Source organism: Lynx rufus, unplaced genomic scaffold, assembly GCF_022079265.1.
Source record: "Lynx rufus isolate CCGP_SWC_20201006 ecotype Redwood Valley unplaced genomic scaffold, mLynRuf1.p SCAF_2, whole genome shotgun sequence".
Lineage (NCBI taxonomy): Eukaryota > Metazoa > Chordata > Mammalia > Carnivora > Felidae > Lynx > Lynx rufus.
In genome coordinates this window covers 156,377,131-156,400,199 of record NW_025814834.1, presented here as the reverse complement: position 1 = coordinate 156,400,199, position 23,069 = coordinate 156,377,131, and the positions used below count along the sequence as shown (strand labels likewise).

General features: G+C 34.8%; 1 protein-coding gene across 1 annotated transcript in view; it reads right to left on the bottom strand.

Moving 5' to 3' along the window:
• Positions 1-298: 298 nt before the first annotated feature.
• Positions 299-23,069, bottom strand: part of ADGRL4 (adhesion G protein-coupled receptor L4) — a 108,058-nt gene continuing 85,287 nt past the window's right edge. The window contains exons 13-15 of the mRNA XM_047085466.1: positions 2,477-2,568; positions 718-886; positions 299-361 (exon numbers count right to left, since the gene is read on the bottom strand). Of these exons, the coding sequence (XP_046941422.1) occupies positions 299-361; positions 718-886; positions 2,477-2,568 (324 nt within the window). The remainder of the gene's footprint in view (positions 362-717; positions 887-2,476; positions 2,569-23,069) is intronic.

Genomic DNA, 23,069 nt, shown 5'->3' with positions numbered 1-23,069 from the left:
AAAGAAAGTCTTTCCTTGGGCGCAGTGATATCACTCCTGAGAAACCAATTACTTTTCAAATATTTGCAATACTATTTTGACATAACTAACTATGTCATGTGGGAAAGCAAACTATAGCTATATGGTACATAATTATGGTATCTTATCTACAGTTTCTACACTGTAAACAGAAAAATGGATTTAAAATACTTATCTAGTAATTAATAATTAGATCATTGATTCAAGTCATTTTTATACATTGGCCATCCACAGCTTGGTTTTCTTATGTAGAGCAAAAATTATCCACAGTTCTCTATTTTTACCTTAAACATCCAAAACAACAAGGGACATTTTTGAACAATCTATAATATTCTTCTTGGATCTAAAAAGAAGAAAAAAAAAGAAATGTTAAACATAATTGCAATGGTCACATCAAATTATTTTCAAATCACATTAAATTGTTATATTTCGTTTTCTAAAGTATGATTTTCTCATTATCTGTCAGAATATGCTTAAATTAATATAAGCTACGTTCACATTCCTAAGAGCAAGTTTTTTTAAAGCATATTTCCATACGAACAGATAGATGTTCCAATTATTTTGATAGTAAAATGTACTGCATTAGGCAATAAAGACAGCACAAATCCATGAGAATAAGAATTTTTATCAATTTGGTAGCCGATGCTACATGAATATGCTATAGGGTTGACCGCAACTATAATAAAAGAAACTGCTTACTTTTCTAGATAAGACACACAGGAATAAGAAGATGAACATCCCCTGGAAAGCATTGCTGACGGTGAAGAGGTAAGCTGTTACCACTGATGCGTGCACGACATGGAGAACCCCGAAGATCCAGGTGGTGCCGAGAAGGAACAGGAGAGCAAGGGCTCCTCTGGCACAAGACCTGTAACACATTTGAAATGTTTCGGTTAAGAAAATGACATAGACTCAACACATCCCTAAACTCCTCAAATTATGTGGGAAATGGCTTTTTGGTACAATTAAGAAATCTTCTGCAAAGACCAATAAGGATTTTGAAACTGATACATCATGCTAGTTACGTGGGACAGCCTTTAGGGTATGTTACTGCACCATGACAGGGATGCACTTCCAAAATGAAGGCAACGCTATTAAAATATGGTATTTTTCAAGGAATTTCCTTAATCTTTAAAAAAAATGTTTTTTAAAGTTTACTTATTTTAGAGAGAGAGAGAGAAAGAGAAGGGGAGGGGCAGAGAGAGAAGAAGACACAGAATGTGTAGCAGGCTCCAGGCTCTGAGCTGTCAGCACAGAGCCCGAGGCAGGGCTCGAACTCAAGAACTGTGAGATCATGACCTGAGCTGAAGTTGGCCACTTAACCGACAGAGCCACCCAAGCGTCCTGGAATTCCCTTAATCTTAAAATATTTTTATCTAGTATACTGCAGTGTATGTGCTTTGATTTCAAATCAAATGTTGTAATAATTCCTGAAGGTAAGACATCTATCTGTTAGGGAGCATTTTCCCTAAGAAACCTTGCAAAGTATACCGGGTGGACTTGGGTGAGTACATGTGCATGACATCAAAGGAAGGTTCCGCTTTCCTTTCAGGTTTAGTAAAGAAGAAAGCACAAAATATAAAACTAGATTCTTTTTTCTGCTGTTACAATACAGTTGCCTCAAAATAAATTCATGTCAGAATACCGCTTTCTTAAAAATTAAAAAAAAAATACATGCACATACTCTTACATATTTTCAACTTACTGCCTATGACTTCTGGTAAAACAACATTCAATCCTGCTCACTGAGGACATTGCTTTGAAAATGAGGCAACTAATGATTATTTTCTTATTCATTCTTTGTCCAATCATTCTCTCCTGCAGAAGATGTTTTAGCAGTATACCTCAGAAAATGAGTCATTTTCAACTTTATTAAAACCAGCACACTACATGAAGCTATGAATGGTGAGGAGTAAAAGAAAGTAATCGATCAAACGTTTGCTAAATCCTAACTATAAATCTTGTGTAAGGTATTGAAACTACAGGAGTGTTTCCAAGCAACACAAACGTTAGTCGTTTCTAATGTTGCCTATAGTACACTTCAGTTTTTCCTGAACAAACCATTTTCGAGGTCTCAATAAATCAGTTTTAAAGAGAGGGTTGAAGGAAAAATCATGGCAGCATGCAAACTAGGAGTCACAAGAAAGAAACACAGTTACTAAGCTCTGAGGAATGTTTTCCAAAGAAAATCGCTAAGGCCAATTTTTGCCTTAAAACACAGCCATCATCTTTTCTTTCAAAGGGGATTATGTTAGAAAAGATGGCTTTACTTACCATTTAATCTGTGGTGATTATAGTCTTATTAAACATATTTAAAATGCTATTTGACAATAAGTTTTTTTAATATGGCAGAAGAAAGTTATAAAAAAAAAAAAAAAAAGCCTTTCCAAGAGTTATTTGTGCCTTAAGGTACTCAATCTTTTAACTACTAAAGAAATAGAGTGAAAGAGACATTTACCTTATGTTCTCATAGCAACTAACTTCTGGTTTCAACCCTGCAGTGTGACGAAAAACTTTGTATATGATAAATCCAAAAGCCAAGAGATTAACCTGAGAAAATAAATGAATTTCAAAGAAAAGACCGTTTTCATAGTAAATTAGATACATATAAAGGGAATAAATAAATAGTAAAGATTTCAAATAAGATGGAAACTAGAAAATCTTAGAACTTTTATGTATATTACAAAGTACAAACCCTCTGGTAGAAACAGATCTGGGGTTGATCTTTATAATATCACTGAAAATTGTTCGTACAGATGGTAATACAATTTGCCAGACTCTATTAGAAACAACCTGTTCAAGAAACTTCTTCAGATGTATGATCACATCTACAGATTGATGATTATCAGCTGCTGCCAATAATAAGATTAATATGCACATTAAGTAAAATTTTGGTTTGAAAAACTTTGTGAACATTTGAGAAATCAAATTTTTCTTCATTCAATTGTGTGCTGTTTCTTCAATGAGAAGTGTTAGTGATAATTCTGTCAGCTTTTAAAAATTTAAACTGGAAAAAGAGATCAGAGGGATTAGAAAACCCAACAAAACACCTTCAAAAACCTAGAAAATGTTTGAATGTACTTTCTTTTGTATGGTTCATCTAGCAATGTCGCCTAATATTTATGCTGAAATTTCCTTCCCTCAGATTTAACCTCAGAATCTTTCAAAATATCAATCAATGAAAGAAATGTTTCTGAAGGCATAGGTATTTTATTAATAAGCATTTATCATTCTATTATTTATATTTCCTATTATGGGCTAAGTAGAATACACACAATTTTTACTCCTTTTAAAGTGACTGCTTATGAAACGTTTCCTCTTTCCCGTATTTTTGGAAACCTTTAGGTCATATTTGTGGTCCCAGAAGACTAAATTAAGGGTACCTTTTAGTGTATGTCCACTTTAATATGAGAATACTAACAATTAAAAATATTAAATATTATAAAAATAATTTATCGATTAATCATTTATTGAATATGTTTTATTAATCCAAACATTTTTTTCAAAAGCCATTTTGTAAAAATAGCAAAATGCAGTATTTTAATCTAATTCTTTACTAGTATTTCAAGAGCTTATAGCTATGGAAAAAATTGGCTTTTTTCCCCTATATTCTAAGAAGTTTTGTATAACTTCTCAAAATTTACTAATTACTATTATAAATAGCAGTATGAAATAATGGGTCAGATAATTTCATATAGTCACTTCTCCATGGAGAAGTCCTTGAGAGAAAATCTTAGAGGAATGAGGGTCTATTCTGTTCTTTCTGCTTCCAAATGTCTATTACTTCTAATTATATGATTAATTAATTCTAATTACAATAATTCTTTGATACAAAGAAAAGAATTCAGCAACTGTAGAGGGGGAGAGAAAGCATATTAAAATTGATTGAATTGATAGTTTTACCCTATCTTAGCTCAAATAACTAACTGAAATGATAATTTAATAATATTTAAGTTTGTAAGGAGACTATACTTATGAAGGAGGGATGCATCATATTTTCTAGGGTTTTATAGCTATAGCTTCTTTAAGTAAATTTGGAAACAACTGTATTTAATTCTATAATTATATGTATATATTTTTAAATAATAAAAAGTATTATAATTCGGCTAGTATAAATAATATATGTCAAACCACTGTTGGTTTGAGTATTTTCGAAGAATTTTTATGAAGTATTTATATTGAATATGTCATCTCAGCAAAGAGTTGTGAGATAGCTTTAACAAAAAAATTGTTTTCTAGTTGCATGCATTTTCCATGTGACTAATTTATAATATTAACTAAAGTTTCTTAAACTGTTTTCAATAAAACAGGCTTGAAAAATAGTTGCTCATACTGCTATGTCTTCTCAGAAGTACGCATATATTTGAAATGTTGTTCCACATCATTTTATAAGTATGTAAACTTATTCCCTATGGGTGATCCAGTTCTGGAAAGTACATCTTTGTGTCCAATAGGGAGAATGTTTACATACTTATAAAAACCAGGTGTTGCTGGACAAGCAGGAGACTAATTCCTATTCCATAATTTTATACTTTCCCAATTATAAGAGAACACAGATAAAAATATATTTATCAAATGGTGTTACAGTTTTACGTAATGAATAAAATCACAAACATGTTGATTATATTATCCACATTCATTGGTACTAATTCAAATATATGAAACTTTTTACATGTATTCTAAACATTTTATAAAGGGCTCAAGTCTCTGGGATAGTGGTGAGAGGTGGGTATATTAATGAACAAAACAGACATTGTCCTTTGTTCTCATAAATGTATTAAGACAATTCTATAGTAAATTATCACATAAATACTTATAAATCTACAAACTGTGATAAATGCTATCAAGTGACAAATTTGGGTTATTAGGAGAGACAAAACGAGGGTGGATTAAGATAAAGGTTCAGGAAGTACTTCTCTTAGGATTTAGTATTTAAACCAAGACTTAATAAGTTATAATGCATTAGCAGATCAAAGAACCCATGAGGCTTGAGAGAGTTGAGGATATGGTATACGCTGAAGGAATTAGCAAAGGGGACTGGGGTGTAGTAAATAAAGGGAAGGGTAGTATGAAAAGAGGTGAGTGAAGTAGACAAGGCTGAATATTACTTAGATTTTATGTTAAATGCGAAGGATTTTAATTTATTCTTCCACTTCCCTTAAAAGAACACTTTTAAGCCTTTTCCTTAAGAAACTTACAGTATAATGAAAGAGATGACCAATCGATGGGTACAACACTATTCAGTAAGTGCCCAGTGACTGCATAGTAGTGTAAAAGAACACAGGTAATGGCACACTAACATACAATTTCTAAGCCAATCTTGAATGACTAGTGAAGCCAAAGGAGGCAACGCAGAGAAAATAAGAGATTACTCAGTGTCTCAGTCATCAGATCTATCTATGCACATTCATTTCCTGGGTTATCAGACCCAATGGCTCAAAATATTATCCTTTATTTATTTATTTATTTATAAATATAAAAATATATATTATTTTATAAATATATAATATATTTTATATATTTATATATATATATATATAAATATATATATTTATATATATAAATATATATATTTATATATATAAATATATATGTATATTTATTTATTTATTTTGAAGGAGACAGAGTGTGAGTGGGGCAGGAGGCAGATAGAGAGAGAGGGAGAGAGAGAATCCCAAGCAGGCTCTGTGCTGTCAGAGCCTGACGTGGGGCTCTGTCTCATGGTTAGTGAGATCATGACCTGAGCCGAGATCAAGAGTTGGATGCTTGACTCACTGAACCACCCAGGTGCCCCTCAAAATATTATCCTTAATGTCCTACCCAACTGCTTCAGTAGGTCTAGTAGGCATCAGGAGTTGAACATGTCAAAAACCAAGCTGCCTTTCTTTCCCCAAAGAACCTAGTTTTGCTTCAATCTCCTCACCTCAAAAAAAAAAAAAAAGTTACCTCATCCTTCTAGAAGATCAGGCTTCTTCATCAGCAAACCCTTCTCCTCTACCTTTACAACATATTCAGAATATGACTACCACTTACTGTCTTTGCAGTGCCTCTCCTGGGAGAGGCCACACTGTGCCTCATCTGGACTATTACAAAAGCCCCCTAATTGGTCTCCCAGCTTCTGTCTTCGCCTTCTATTCTCACGTTACAGCAGTCAGACTGATCCCTTTAAAATATAAGTCATACCATGTCTCTATTTAGAATCTTCTGATGGCTTCTCATCTCACTCAGAGTTAGATCTAAGGAGTTCACAATGGCCTCTAGATTTGTCTCACTATACCTCTTCTCTCACGTCCTACATCTCTATCCTTTGATCTCGTCACTACATTCACATTGGATTCTCTGTCCTTCCTCCAGCCCACCAGCGTGCCCTAGGGTGGTTGTATTTGCCGGGCTTTCAGGAATTGCCAGGGCAAATTCCTTCACCACTCCTGTTTAAATGCCACCTTGTTACATACTGCCTCCCAGTGTATGTTTATTGAAAACTGAAACCCAAATGATAAAATCAGGCTTGAGTTCAATTCGATGGCAGTGTAAACCGTGACAGTATTCTCTACTGTTCTGGACAATGAAAATTCTGTATGCAAACATGTTCTTCCCTTGCCTTAGTCATTAGAACACTGACAAAATTCTTGACCAAACTTTAGTAAGCCTCCTCTGAGCTCTCTTCTCAACTAGGCCTCAGTATTTGGCTTCAATGTCCACCTTTGCAGAGTTCAGTTTTATCAAGAATCCTGCTAAGTCAGCTTAGAGAGAATCCTACCACCCTTGATATCTGGTCACTCTCAATATCTAATTAAATTCCTCACCACCCCCAACCTTGGTATCTGATCACACTGGCCTGCCTTTTAGCAAGAGTCCTGTTAAGTAAATTTAGCAAGAATTCTCCCTACCCTTGCTATCTGCTCTTAGTAATTTCCCACGCATCTCCTTTCCCCAACACACAACCTGATCCTTGGCTATAAATCTCCAGCTATATTTATTGTATTCAGAATTGAGCTGACTCTCTCTCCCCTATTGCAATAGTTTTGACACCTATCACAGTAGTCCTGAAAAAGTCTTCCTTACCAAATATAAGAATAGTTTTTTTCCTTAACAAAACTCAGAGACAAATCCACCATCATATTATAATATTCAGCAAATTTGGGGTAACAAAAAACTTACATTTGCTGCTTTTACACTGCCTGCATTCTCTCTTAATCCATAAATATATAAGCTACTTTAGATCCATGTTTAAATAGAGTGAAAAAACCATAACTAAAGAATCAGTACCACCCAAAGGCACATGACTTTATTTACTTAGAGGTGGAAATTAAGTTGAAACTCTGCATTCTACATGGCAAGGAAAAATATTTTCAGAAGGGAATGTTTTATGAAATAAGTACAAATAGTCTGAGAAGATAAAAACAAAAGCCCAAACCAAGATTATATAGAATTAAAAGTTATTTCTGATCATGAGGAATGGTTTGCAATTATTCGAGAAGTAACGACTTTGAGGCTAAATAACTGCATTTTAGGTTAAATAATTGGAAAGGTACTACTAGCACTGTGTTTATGGGCAATTCTGGCTCCATGATAATGGACTTGAATACTTGAGCGATTCTCTAAAATACGAGGAACATCATTAATATGAACCTTAATTAAGAAAATGGTGCCTTTCAAATGATTCACACTCTTGATCATTAATGTTTACCAATGTGTGCTGATTTTATCAGCTGTGGTTCCCTTTTTAGTTATCACTAAATATGAGTTCCACGAAAGCACAGGGGCTAATTAATGACCTACAATTGAACAGAGTCATTCATTATCCTTTTTGTTTCAATTAAAAAAAAAAACAGTTTTAGCTTGTCAATTAGGAGTCCTTAATACTTTTCTGGGAATAATAAGCAAGACAAGCACGTTAGGTGGCAAACAAGAACTCTGAAATTCATTGCCGCACTTGAGAATATAGAGAGAATGAAAATAGCTGCGAAAAAAAAAATCACTCAAAATCATGAAAACTTAACCCTTGAGAGAAAGCAGTATTTTAAATTTAAAATCATTCCCCTAGCTTCATCTTAAGGAATATTTATCTATACGGAGATCTATTTCTTACCTTCGTTGATATATGCAGTGGCTTCAAAGCCCGGCACACATGCTCTGATGTTTGATGGAGTGCATTAAAAATGTTTAAGTACCTTATTTTTTTTTAAACAAAAAATTTACATAGATAAGCTGGGGAGAGAGCATGAGCTAATTCTGAAAGATTTAGACCTACAGGTACATTCAACCCAAGGGCTTCAAATTCAGACTTCAAAATGAAGCATCCCAATCAGTCATTTTTCTTTTCTTAGTCTTTTTCTCAATAATTGATGAAGCCATCTATATGCTGATGTCAGATCTCACCAAAAAGAATGAGAAAATCTCTCTTACAGCACTTTTAGACCTATGCTTTAATTTTTCATATACATCAAATGGAATCTGGTTCATTTAAGAATGTGTCATGATTACAACTGCTATGTCCTTTCAAATAGTTTTATTACCTTTAAATTAACTGGCCTAGTTAATCTGCTTCTGCCATGGACAAAGGGTGGGTTTCTACTAGCCTACCGAGAGGGCACTAAAAGCAAAAACAAAACTCAAAAAACAATGACTCATTTTCAGTCCCTAGATCACTGCCGAGATGGCTCAGTAGTTTGCAGTTGAAGCTTTAAAATGAGAAGATATCATCTCTTAACTAAAAACAAATTTACTAGCTACACTGGAATCAAGTAGTCGGAGTTTTGTCTTCATTCTGATTTTATTTCTTAATTGGAATCACCCCTTACTTACTTACTATGCTAATTACAGAGTATCAGAAAAAATTAGAATATGTGGTAAGCAAAAAATGTACCCCTCTTCTGAGAAAATGGGCACAGCTAATGTCTGGAACCTGTGAATACAGCAGAAAGGATTGTGCAGATAGAATAAAGTTATGGGCTTTAAGTTATCCTGAATTATCCTGTTGGTTCCAATGTAAGCACGTGAGCCCTTAGAAATGAAAGAGGAAGGCAGAAGGGATTTAGCAGCGAGGTGCTACGGAAGACAGGAAGAGAGGCAGGAGAGAGGAGGCAGAAGTGGAGGTCAGAGAAAACTGAAGACAAAGGAGGTCGTCAGTCAGGAAATGTGGGAGGCCCCTACAAATTGAGACTGACCTCTGTGCCACAGCCAGCAAAGAAATCAATTGCATGAAACTGAATCTGGCCAACAACCTGAAGAAGCGTGGAAACAAATTCTTCCCCCAGAGCCTCTAGAATGGCTGAGGCCTTAATTTTCGCCCGAGTGGGACTCTCAGCAGAAGAAACAGCTGAGCCATGCTGTACCCAGACTTTTGACCTCCAGAACTGTGAAACAGTAGATTTGTTGTTTTGCCACTAAATTTGTGGTAATTTGTTTCGACAGCAACAGAAATCTATGCAAGGTAAAAGACATGTAAATATAAAATATAAATTACATATATATATATATGAAATACCCTAGAAATACTGTTTCCTATATTTTAAATAAAAATTTAAAATCCAGTTTAAAAAAATACGAACTTATCAATAACTTGTATTTATTACTGATGTTCTAGATATGTGATGAATAATCAATTAGACAAAAACTTATTTGTGGATTCTGTTTCTACGTTTCTTAGAAGATCAACACAAATTATAACTAGTACACAACTTCCTTTTCAGTAAGTCAGAAATACAGTTTATACCTTCAAGTCCTTGTCACATTTTCTTCTGTATAACACACACTTTGATAAGCCCTTCTCATAGGGTTGTCTCATTAGTAAATAAAAGGACAAGATGCCTGTTAAATTTGAATTGCAGTTAGATGACAAAAACTTTTTTAGTATAAGTATCTCCCATACAATATTTGGGGCATGCTTAAAAAATAACTTGTTGTTTATCTGAAATTCCAATTAATTGGGCACCCTGTGTTTTGTATGGCCACCACAACTCCATAGCTTTAAAATTATTTTCACATCTGATCTTTTTTGTAACCTGACGACACTAGCTTCTTAGTAGAAACCCCTAAAGACATCACCCTCTTCACATATGACAGCTTGAAAAGAGATCTCAAAGGAAGAGGGGGTAAATTTTCAGATGCTGCAATTGTTGTGGAACCAGAACATGTGTGTATGTGCGGAGACTGATAAAATATATAGTATACAGTGGACGAAAGTACATACAAAAGGTTTGAGCCCAGTAAAGAACACACCCTGGCCAGGCAGAACTTCCCATTAGAAATCCCTTGATGTGCACGGTGACAGTTATGCTGAGAAGTGATGGATTAGGCCGGCACCTGTTAACAAACTTGTGTTAAGGAAATAATGGCTAGAAATAAATTTTCTAAAGCTTAGATGTAAAATTGCATTAGTACGAATTTAGTGAAAACTTGGGGCGCCTGGGTGGCTCAGTCGGTTATGCGTCTGACTTCGGCCTAGGTCATGATCTTGTGGTTCATGAGTTTGAGCCCCGTGTTAGGCTCTGTGCTGACAGCTCAGAGCCTGGATCCTGCTTCAGATTCTATGTCTTCCTCTCTCTCCCTCTGCCCCTCCCCTGCTTGTTCTCTCTCTCTCTCTCAAAAATAAACATTAAAAAAATTCAAATTTGGTGAAAACTCACAGAAATTATGATGGTACAGTATTTGAAACAGTTGAAGCAATCTGAAAACATACTAAACATTTTTAAACAGGTTCTAAGTATTATAAGAGGAGAGTATCCTTCACAGAACATCTGAGATATTAACAGTATTCATGGTATAAATACCCTGAGGTTTATTCTTTTTTTTTTTTTTTTTTTTTTAAATTTTTTTTTCCAACGTTTATTTATTTTGGGGACAGAGAGAGACAGAGCATGAACGGGGGAGGGGCAGAGAGAGAGGGAGACACAGAATCTGAAACAGGCTCCAGGCTCTGAGCCATCAGCCCAGAGCCTGACGCGGGGCTCGAACTCATGGACCGCGAGATCGTGACCTGGCTGAAGTTGGACGCTCAACCGACTGCGCCACCCAGGCGCCCCCCCTGAGGTTTATTCTTTAGAAGATAGCAATGCTCTCCCACCAAGCATGGGCTGCTGGGATTTACAATTGGGTGAACAGTTGTTCTGGGATAAAAAGCATTTTGCAGGTAGTTATAAATTGCTGTAACATTGAAACTTGGGTCCATAACAAAAATAATATTTATGAGCATTTTCTGTGTGCTAGACATTATTGTTAGTGCTATTTTTAATTCATTTCACCCTCATGCAAACTTTTATGGGGGTAATTCTTTTTTTTTAATTTTTATTTATTTTTTATTTTTTTTTTCAACGTTTATTTATTTTTGGGACAGAGAGAGACAGAGCATGAACGGGGGAGGGGCAGAGAGAGAGGGAGACACAGAATCGGAAACAGGCTCCAGGCTCTGAGCCATCAGCCCAGAGCCCGACGCGGGGCTCGAACTCACGGACCGCGAGATCGTGACCTGGCTGAAGTCGGACGCTTAACCGACTGCGCCACCCAGGCGCCCCAATGGGGGTAATTCTTAATATTCTTAATATTATCACTATCATTACATTTATTTCACAATTAGGGCAACAGAGGCACAGAGAGGTTAAATAATGTGCCCAAGGTGACACAAGTAGGAAGTACCAGGGCAAAGATTTGTACCTAGTAGACAGGGTAGGGAAGATAATGCCCTTAAGCTCTTTACAAAACTACCAAACCACAGATGAAGGGCCAGTAAAGAAAAATTAAATTGGCATTGAAAATTTCACAAACTTAAATGTTTAGACATTTATTATATTAGCTGCTAATAGTTACTTAATTTTAAAAATGGTCAAAAGTAGAAGAGTGAAACAGTAATGAGTAGTGACATGGTCAGCTGTCTGGCATTAGTATTCATTGAACTTAGTCAAGACATCAGTGGTGAAGGTCTTGTAAACATGAGTAAGATTTAGTGCGTTATGCCAGTGATCCCCTAGTGGAGACGCCTGTCTTCACTGTTCTCTGTGATCAAAGAATCTAGGAATGTGATAGTCTTCAAATGTGGTCCATGTTGGTGGTCAAGTAGAATGCCTTAAAATAATCTACTGGGACATAGGAGAAACACATTAGAATTGCCCTTGATACTTTTCCAAGGAAAATAAAGGTTTATTATTATTATTTTTTAATGTTTATTTATTATTTTTGAAAGAGAGAGTAGGGGAGGGGCAGAGAGAGAGAGAGAATCTGAAGCAGGCTCCAGGCTCTGAGCTGTCAGCACAGAGCCCGACCCCACGAACCATGAGATCATGACTTGAGCCGAAGTCAGATGCTTAACCAACTGAGCCACTTAGGCTCCCCAGGATTTACTATTTAAAATCTATATGACACTCATGCTCTCAAACCATTCAGCAAGATGAGTGTTTGTTCCTAAAGGTAGAGAGGTTTGCCCCTGTTGTTACGTAGTTATGTAGTTTTAACAAAGTAACATGAATATGTTTTTAAACATTATGTAGTTTTAACAAAGTAACACGAACAAAGTAAAAAATTAGGACCTAAAGTGTCTCCAAGTATACTGTGGGTTAAAATTAATCCTGATAAAAAATATACACATGGGACAATGACAGAACTGACTATTTTTCTACTTATATGGTAAGTTGCTATCCAAGCTCTAAGTCCATGTAAGTCAACCAAATCAAAATACATAAAGATCTACTCAGATTTGATAAAATGTCATTTAAAAATTCAAATTATTAAGAGGGCTATTTGAAATATGCATTTAGATCCACAATTTTCAATCATATTTAAAGTAATAATCAATTCAACACATAATTTCTCTAAAGTCAATAATACATGTTTAGCAGTTTCTTCTACTTCGAGTTTTAAAAAGTCATGCACCATTGGAAAACAGCTTTGCTCTCCATGATGAGGTACGCTAATTGAAATAATATCTGGAAAATAATATGGCACAAACTTAAATGCATTCATTTATACATTTAAATACACATTCCTTTTAGTAATATTATTTCAAAGTGCAATTAGAAAGCATTACTGAAGATGTGAAGAAATGAATGTTAAAACAGAGCACTCAGTGTGATCTATTGGCTATACATTCACACAAAAGTACAGATTTAATGTCTCTTGGTGAAGTATCAGTTCTGATAACCATTAAAACCAAGTGTTAAACTGAACTTAGATCTACACTTTTGGATTGCTGTATTAAAAGTGTAATCAATATTCCATTTAAAAATCTAATAATATTTTAGTGAGAATTATTAAATTGAAGCATTGTTATCTTCAAAATTTTGAATTTATATTTTCAGAATGTGTAATAATATATATTGTATATATCATATAAAGTGACAGATCATATTAGGCAACTACTAAGTATATGCAATTTTTCAAGATGTAAACTATTTATTAAGGTACATATATTTTACTGATGGGCTCTTGAGTTGAAAAATTTGGAGATCATTACCTTACATATAATTTGACAGTATGAAAAGAACAACAGATGTGGAGCACCTGGGTGGCTCAATTGGCTAAGCGTTGGACCCTTGATTTCAGCTCACATCATGATCTCAAGGTTTGTGGGATCAAGCCCCACGCTGGGCTCTGTGCTGACAGTGTTGAACCTGCTTGGGATTCTCTCTTTCCCTCTCTCTGCCCCACACTCCCTTGCATGCTCTCTGCCTCAAAATAAATAAATAAACACTTAAAAAAAGTAACAGAAGCAACTTCAAAATAAATAGGATAAATGGACTCAGAGCCACACTTCATGGGTTTGAGTCTTAGTTCTGATACTTACTTACTGGTCAATTTATTTAACTCTTTGTATTTCATTTTGTCCTATGTAAAATATGGACAAATTACTATTTATCATAAAGGGTTATGTATAGTAAGTTAAATAATATAAAGTACTTAGAGTAGTGCTCAACATATAAATTCTCAAGGAACATCAATTATTATCACTAATGGCAATTATGTTTATATAGAAATGGTTCTTCCAAATTATCTCAACATTTGATGTGCCCAATGATAAATATAACATATTTACTCCACACTTGGATAAGAATTGTTTTGTGATAATCTCACTGGACCTATAAAAAACACCTTATATCAGACTTATACCTTTCAGGCTTTATTTTGGGCAATATGACCTCAATAGAAAACAGATGATCTTTTTCCACTTTCAGGACTTTCCCCTAAAATAATGTTAGCAAAATAAATACTTCAACAATATGTAGTATAATTCAACAATAAGTCAAACATTTATTGTTCACATAAACAATTTCTTATTTTTTGTTGAAACTCCTCTAGGGTAGAACTGAAGTTTCCAGGTCAAAAATCTGGGTATCTTCAAAGGTTTATAGAAAAGGGAGGAGTAATTCAAAAGGCAATCTATAGATAAAATTACCAGATAACTTAAATATAAGAAACATATTCTTCATGAACCCAATATTATATTCGGAGATATTTTATGGGAGAGGATAGTTATCTTTTCTTAAATCACTCAAGTGTAGAACAGAGGTCAGGAATTTTTTTTTCTGCAAAGGGACAGGTTGTAAATAGCTTAAGTTTTGAGGACCATATGGTTTCTCTTACAAACACTGAACTTTGCCATGCCATTAAAGCAGAGTTAGACAATACACAAACAAGTGAATGTGTTTCAGTAAAAAATAAAATAAATAAATAAATAAATAAATTTATAACAACAGACTGTGGACTGTGGCCATTGCTGACTCCTGGTCTGGAATTCAGGATTCATACGGGTAAGGACTTTTCTCTATTTTATTCACTGACATATTCCCTAGGCCTAGAACTATGTCTGGTATATAAAAGATGCTCAATAAATATTTGCTGAATGAATAAAAGGATGAAGGATGGATGGAATACCTAAATCTCAGTTATCCTTTATGATCCATGTGAAGAAGCATTCAACCATTAATTTGATTAAACATTTAAAAAATTTGTTTTGTTTCACATCATGCAGATTTTGACAAAACAATATCTTATTAGAAATCTATTATCCGTAGTATGGGGCGCCTGGGTGGCGCAGTCGGTTAAGAGTCCGACTTCAGCCAGGTCACGATCTCGTGGTCCATGAGTTCGAGCCCCGCGTCAGGCTCTGGGCTGATGGCTCAGAGCCTGGAGCCTGTTTCAGATTCTGTGTCTCCCTCTCTCTCTGCCCCTCCCCCGTTCATGCTCTGTCTCTCTCTGTCCCAAAAATAAATAAACGTTGAAAAAAAAATTAAAAAAAAAAAGAAATCTATTATCCATAATAGATGTAGCAATAGAAACTGAGGGATATATTATACATTATTAAAATGTAATGACCCTCAAGGAATAATTTTGCATAGAGAAATGATGAAGTTGCACCTCCTTTATTTTGTGTGTGGATACCTTGGAGTATATGCAATATTTTGCCTCTAACAGAAAGGGCAGACCCTTGGATTTTATGATGTATATTCATTATTCACAGTCTTGGACACGTAAGTCACAACAACAGTCTTAATCACAAGTAGGAAGCATATGGCCTCATTCGGAAAATATCTTCCCACATCCCCTCAAGTAATTGCTGAATAATTGCTCCATTTTATTATGGCTAAAAATCCTTTTTTTTTTTTAGTGTTTATTTTTGATAGAGAAAGCATGATCGGGGGAGGAGCAGAGACAGATCTGAAGCAGTCTCCATGCTCCAAGCTGACAGCACAGAGCCCGACGTGGGGCTCAAACTCACGAACCACAAGATCATGACCTGAGCCCAAGTTGGACCCTTAACCAACTGAGCCACTCAAGGCACTCCTAAAAATTCCATCTTGATATACAATCATCTTAGACACTAAAAAATTCACACTCTGTATTTTTAACATGTTTCCATTAGGAATATTTCAATAGCCGAACTTGTTTTCAGTGTTTGAAAGAGTAATTTACTGTCTTCAAAATGGAATCAAAAGGTGGAGAGAACTAGAAATGTATAAACATGAAGAATAAAGTGATTCCGTGGGTGTAAGTGAATTCCATGGGCTTATTTTTGTAGCTGGTTTCAACTGTAGATGGTTATGAGCCGTAGCAAGATATTAGAAAAGGAACAAAAGCAAATGAGAAAAACTATATGTGAAGAACATTTATAACAGTTCCGTTTAATGTGACAATGAAAACCCGGTGATGAAATCTCCCTTGTTAAGATATAAGCAAGGAAATAATTTCCTTATGTATACTTACTGTGGAAAAAGAAGATAGAGGTTAGTAAAAAAAAAAAAAAAAAAGTGTGTGTTTACACACACACACACACACACACAATACACACACACACAAACTTAATATTTATATACACACACCACACACACACACACAAACTTATATATAGATCATTTGACTGTAACTTATATTTAAAATATCTTACCCAATTAAATTCAAAGATGTATCTGATGTTATTGCCAATTTTAAAGGTAAAAATAGAAGAGTCATAAGAATGTCTCCTAAATTATTAAAAATTTTCCTTTTTTAACTTTTGAAGGATGCTTTTATTCTTTTAATTTCATTTCTTTTCTTATAGTAACTCTGTATATAGAATTGGCATCAATATCTTCATGTCAATGTTAGAAATCCAGGGCACAGAAAGAACCCACGTTGTATACTTTTTACCAGTTGGCTTCTGAAAATCTGTCACATTATTTGGCCAGGACTTCACTTTATTCAGCTAAACATAAAATGCCAATGTTAGAATTCTGAGTGAAAGCATACCCTAAATAGAGAGATCAATGCAGACAGATATATATAACAGTCATTTCTAAGGAGAAAAGAAATGAAGGAAAAGTGATGTGCTCTAAGGAATGCTTCAGGTATTATCTCTTTGGAGAAGTCCTCTCAAAATAATCCCATTTCTGCGGTGGTGATGATTTCTTTAAATTTCCTTTTGGGGGAAAGGAATGAACATTTTTGACTAAATACTGTGCTTGCTGCATCATTTATTTATTTACCCAGCATTATTGCCTGAGTGATAACTACCTGGTAAACCTCAAGGATAATACAGTGAGAGAAAATCCATAAAGCTGCTTTACTCTCAAAGAGTTTATAGTCTCCTGGAGGAAACATATGAATCAATTACTAATCAGTTATTCACACTACTAATACATAGGTAATTATAAATTAAGGGAAACAATTTTTTAAAAAGTGAGTTTCTGTGAAGTCATATAACACAAAAAAGTACACTACGGATCAATGAGTCAGGAAGTACTTTCCTCAGAAAGTGTTTTTTGAGTTGATATCTGAAAGACAAACAGGAATTACCTAGATGAAGGGATGGCGGGAGGGAAGCAACAGGGAGCCATTTTAGTGCAGAGGTGCTGAGATGGGAAGGTACGAAGCACTGCTCAGAAAATGTAAAGCAGGCAGTGTGATTAAAACACAAAATCCCATGGGAGGGTCATGTGGCTGACAGGGGCAGTGCCCCCAAAGTAAAGTGTCCACTTTATCCCTGTTAGCTGGGCACGGTATTTTTAATGCTTGTTGCCCAGTGTTCTGTTCAGATTAGCATTTGTCCAAGTTTTTTTGTTTACATCTTATTAAAATAAGCCCAGTATGTTTGGTAATCTCCACTTCTACCCTGTTATGTCTCTTGGGGCACTGTGTGAGAGTCACATCTGCAGTGACCATTCTGACTTTCACATGTGCTCAAACATGGAAGATAACCAGTAATATCCCACCTCCCTCTCCAGACTCTGTCCAGATATAGCATAAACAGCCCCTTCTGCTCAAATAGGCTCAGACATGAGTGGTTAGGGACAGCTTTCTCCTTTGTCATCAGGGTGTAGTGGAAGAAGGTTTCAAAATGGCCATCTTGTCAGTCACACGGTGCTCTATTCAAAACCACTGTTGTTGTGTCAAAAAAATTACTTTTGAAAATAGATTTTTGATTGGAGCTGTTTTATGGGTCCATCAATAAAATGAACCCAATCTGAATGATTTTTCGTTACCTACTTTCACTAAAAGTGAACCTAAAAAGGTACAGATTTTGGTGATAAGTGAATATGGTCACCCTTACTGTAGGCTTTGTTAAAGATTTTAGATTTGACTCCAAGAGCAATAAAGCCAAGAAAGAGGTAAACAAGGGGTGGAAAGATGTTCAGCTTTGCCTTTCCAAAATATTACCTCAAGTACACTAATGTGTTGTCTTAGAATTGTTTATACATGCCAACCTGATACACTTTTTTTATTTAAAAAAATTTTTTTCATGTTCATTTATTTTTGAGAGAGAGAGAGAGAGAGAGTGTGAGCAGGGGAGGGGAAGAGAGAGAGGGAGACACAGAATCTGAAGCAAGCTCCAGGCTCTGAGCTGTCAGCACAGAGCCCAACATGGGGCTTGACCCACAAACCGCGAGTTCACCACCTGAGCCGAAGTTGGATGCCTAATTGCTTAACTGATTGAGCCACCCAGGCACCCCAACCTGATGCACTTTTTTAAAGCAACTGTCTCCATTTACATCCCCTTAGTTTTTCTAGCACAACCTCACCTGGGGATTTAATACTTGATAAAGTTTTGACCTATTCTGAAATATTCAAAGTGTTGTACCTATTTTTTCCCAGGTTTTTTCTTTTCATACAACCTGTACTTTTATTTTGATTTAATACTACCTATATTGGTAGAGTGCTATTAGTTAAATAAAATCATAATAATTTTTCAAAGAACCCCAAAGGCTTTTTTTTATAAAAAAATAAATCTTCTAACTAAAAATATGAAATTAAGGACAATTAAAAATGGATGAAGCATTAAACTCACCTTTTAGCTTCTTCTCAATGACAGAAAATTGAAAAAGGAATTTGAGCAACTAGATGTCAAACAGGGCATTGGAAATTACTTATTGATGAATATGAATTAATGAAACAGTAAATCTCCATACTATCTGTATTCCACATACTGATCTGTAGTCTGATATAGTCAGGATTTTAGGTAGGGTATTTTGGTTAGTTGTTGGATATTCTTGGCAAGATTTAGATAAAGCAAAACAAAATGAGGGAAGAGATATTTATAAGGGCCAAGATTTCCCTCATTTTCAACAATATGGAAAATAATTTATTTTGACACCTTCACAAGCAAAATAAAGAATTGAAATTTTGTGAATAATTATCTGAAACTCTGTAGTTGCTAGATCTTTCACAACTCAACCCTAAGACAGTTTGCCAGAATCTGGAAGAGAGAACAAGATCTTCATGGACCTAACAAAAATCTGCAACCTTCAGAAGGGAAGGACATGCGGTAGTGAAAAGGTCCAGAACATGAATCTGGAAAACATGAGCTTGTCTCTACCACTCAGTAGCTGGGTAATCCTGAGTAAATTGCCTAAGCCTGCTAAACCTTAGTTCTCACTTATTTAAAGTACAGACAAAATGGTGCCTGTTACCCAAATAAGTGTGAATTAAGCTCTAATGACTAAAGGCTGCGCCCTAACAGTGAACAACTTGGGGTCTCTTTTTGATCAGATGTCATTGGGAGGCATGCTTTCTTCATCAGAAGGAATTTTAAATGTTCCTTTCTTGGAAAAATCTGAAACTAGACATGACAACATTTACATATGAGAAACGGAAATCAAGACACAGCCACACAGATAGTCCATGGTCTCAGAATGAGTCATTTGTATTTTGCAGAGAATAATGAAGGAGATGGAGGGTTATAATAAATACTTACAGGAAAGATTAAATATTTTCTCATGTGTGGAATAAGATTTCTGCAAATGCTAATAAAGATTGATTGAAAGAAGGGCTCATTTTTGTTGCAGACCAACCAACAATGTCGGCGAGGACATTGTATTATGCTCAGAGTTAGATCAGAGGTACAAGAATGATCAGAACAAGTACTGAACTTTTGGCCAAATTTAAGGATTTTTAAGTGAGTAGAAGCTTTTATCTGTTGTAGAAGGTTTTATCTGTTGCCCACATAAGAATGTACATAATTTGCTTTAGTATAACCAGTTCTCAAGGAATTGGTATACTTGAAAAAGTTATAAATAGCAGAACCCCCATAGGGATTTATAAATAAGTCAAGGTTATAGTTAATAGATCTAGTGAAAATCTAGTAACACATTATCTCTTACTAAATGCTATTACTATTTACATTTTGTTGTACTACCAAAGCTTTTTGTGAGGATTAACTGAGGTGTTAAAAGGGTTTTGTAAAGATTAAAAGACTATACAAATGTGAAGTGAATAATAATTTTAATGATACCTTGCTTTACCAACTCACTTTCACTATATCATGATGTAACATCCCTCACTGTAAAGCTATATTTATAAAACAAAATACCAGTGATGAGCTTCACCTTGGCCAGTGTTTTCTAATTGGGCTTGAGAGACCCACGGGATATTTTTTTCCAGTATTCTTTTTGGATCTCTAATTTCTATAAAGTTATTCAATTTTTATGAAACTTTGTTAGTACAAATCCCAAGGAGATTATATGAGAAGGTATGAATAGAACTTCCACGTATGAGAATGCATTGAAAACTACAAATGTATTATTTATGTTAAGTATTGTTTTAAAACTCCACTTTTTCTTTTTTAAACTCTAGCTATTATTGTTCCAAGAAGGTTGGAATAATACAAAAGAAAGTAACAAAATGTTACAGGCACTGAAATGCTTATTAATATGTAATATGAAGAAAAGGTCAGAATTGTAAAATGCCTTGAACCACAGAGGTCACTAAAAGATGCATCTAACAAACACGATGGTATTAAATTAAAAGATGTAATGAAAATGTCTGTGTTGTTATCCATAACATGTAAAATATACAATGGCTAGTGTTTCCAGTATAGCTTCAGCGGGGTTATCTAGAGGACATTGCCCAAGTTACGATTTTAATTCTTTTTTTTTTTTAATATTTTTGTTGTTTAAAGAAAGCTGCCAAACGCACTCCTATAGAAGATGCTTAATGTCCAAGTCTAGACTAGTGGTTCCTAGTGGAGAGGATCAGGGATATCATTCCCCCTGGGATGTTTGGCTGTACTGGAGCCATTTTTGGTTGTCATGTCCAGGCAGCTGTGGTAGCAGTGCTGTTGGCATCTGGTGAGTAGAAGCCAGAGATGCTGCTACACTTCCTATAATGCAGAGGATAGGTCTTCCCACAAGATCTGGTCCAAAGTGTCAGCAGTGCCATTGTTGCAGAACCCCGGTCTATCATAATCCTTCCCTTGGGTTTATATATTCCAGGGTAGCTGTATAGACACTATAGTAAATAGTAATATCTAGTGTTGGCAAAAATGTCAGAAAAGGGACATCCTCAAATATTGTTGGTATAAGTATCTACTGAAGTAAATATTTTGGAGACCATTTGTAAATTTAAAACATTGTGTTTTGTTGCATTTATACTCCTAAGAAGCATTTCTTAACAATTTTATGTAATGGATGTATGCAACTATATTGGAACAAGAATTCCCTGTGCATGCAGTATTATTTATAATAAGAAAATATTAGGTACAAATTAGATGTTCATCAATAAGTGGTAAAATTAATTAGAGCATAATATACACAATATGTAATGATAAAATGGGAGAATTGCATATCATAACAAAGAAAGATGAATATGACGTATTGTGGGTTATAAACGATTCAGGGTTTTTTTATTTGTAATCAATTTTTTTGCTTAAGTTTGTATAAATGTGTATGTGAGATGTGTGTGCACATATACACGCACATACCAAAGGTCTGGAAGGAAGCAGAGCAAATATTAAGAAAAAGAGTGGTTATGAAAAATATTGAGTGTGGGATAAAATATCCACTTTTTACTTTATATTGTTTTATAATATTTGCATTTCTTTCAAGATTGGGCAGTCTGTGAAATTAAAAAATGTAGTATGAATAGCTCACACAATAATAAACATACATGGACATTGTCTCTTGTGTAAGGGTTATGTGAGGAATTCACTTTTGAGGAGGTTTTAATAGGCATTTCCTGGTGAAAGGGAATTAAGAGATTGCAGACATAGAGAGAACAATTAGAGGAGGCCACTACAAAGAACTGAGTGGAAATCTGGGCAAACCTAAAAGGAAGGGGCTAGGAGTAGTAATATAGAAACACTCAATTATAAGAGTTGTGATTTAAATTCAAATGGAAGCTCCCATTTTTAAAAGAAAATGCCTTATTTGGACATAGCTTAATTAGTATTTGCCTCAATCAAGCAAATTCTATTCTTCAATGCCGAACATGTCTATGGGAAACTTCAATTTCTACTTAAAAGTTAAATTATTTTCACCAACTCTTTTTTTATATTTGTGTATTTGAATCTAATCGCTTGTGCAGTTTTAGTTGAAAGGATTCAGCATTAAAGATTAAAAATATTGAAGAAAGAAATGAATTATGGAAATTATCTTCAGTTTGCAGCTTGCTTTACAAAGATTTAGAAGCCTCTTTCTTGTACAGCTCCATCTTTCAAAAGCATGGCTAGGGCTTTTTATGTATAGTTACAATCTTAACATTTTAAATGTAGCGATTCCTAGATAGAATCCGAGGGGTCACTGGTTTATACTTCCAATTTCTAAGAGATCCTTAATATTAATGAGTCAACACCTGAGGAAATACTTTCATTTGATCAATGCAGAAAATGTTGCTCCTCAAATACCTAAATCGTTAACACTTATCAGAGGAGATTAAAAGCTTGAGTATTCTTTTGAAGCAACATACCTGGGGTAGAAAAAGCCACCAATGCTGATTCGAATTCAGTTCTTACTCATTTACATATTGTTTTAAAGGCATTTTACATTATAATCCCAAACCTGACGTACTTCAGGTTTCATTCATAAAAACAAGCAAACACCATTTGCAGGACCTAGTCCCTCCTCTACAGAAGAAATGCAAGAATTCCATGTATGAATGAAAAGTACTGCCATTGTTCTACAGAGATGTCTACTCCGGAGAGCAAGTCCTCCCAGATTTGTTTAGAGTAAGTCACGAAATTTATCATATAACTCGTTTAATAGGCGAAGCATAACAGAATCAACACTAATTTATCTATTTACATTTGAAGTTTCGCTTACATTTTGTTTTTATCCTGTCTTTTTATTCTATGAAATTTTTATTGCTTTTAAGAT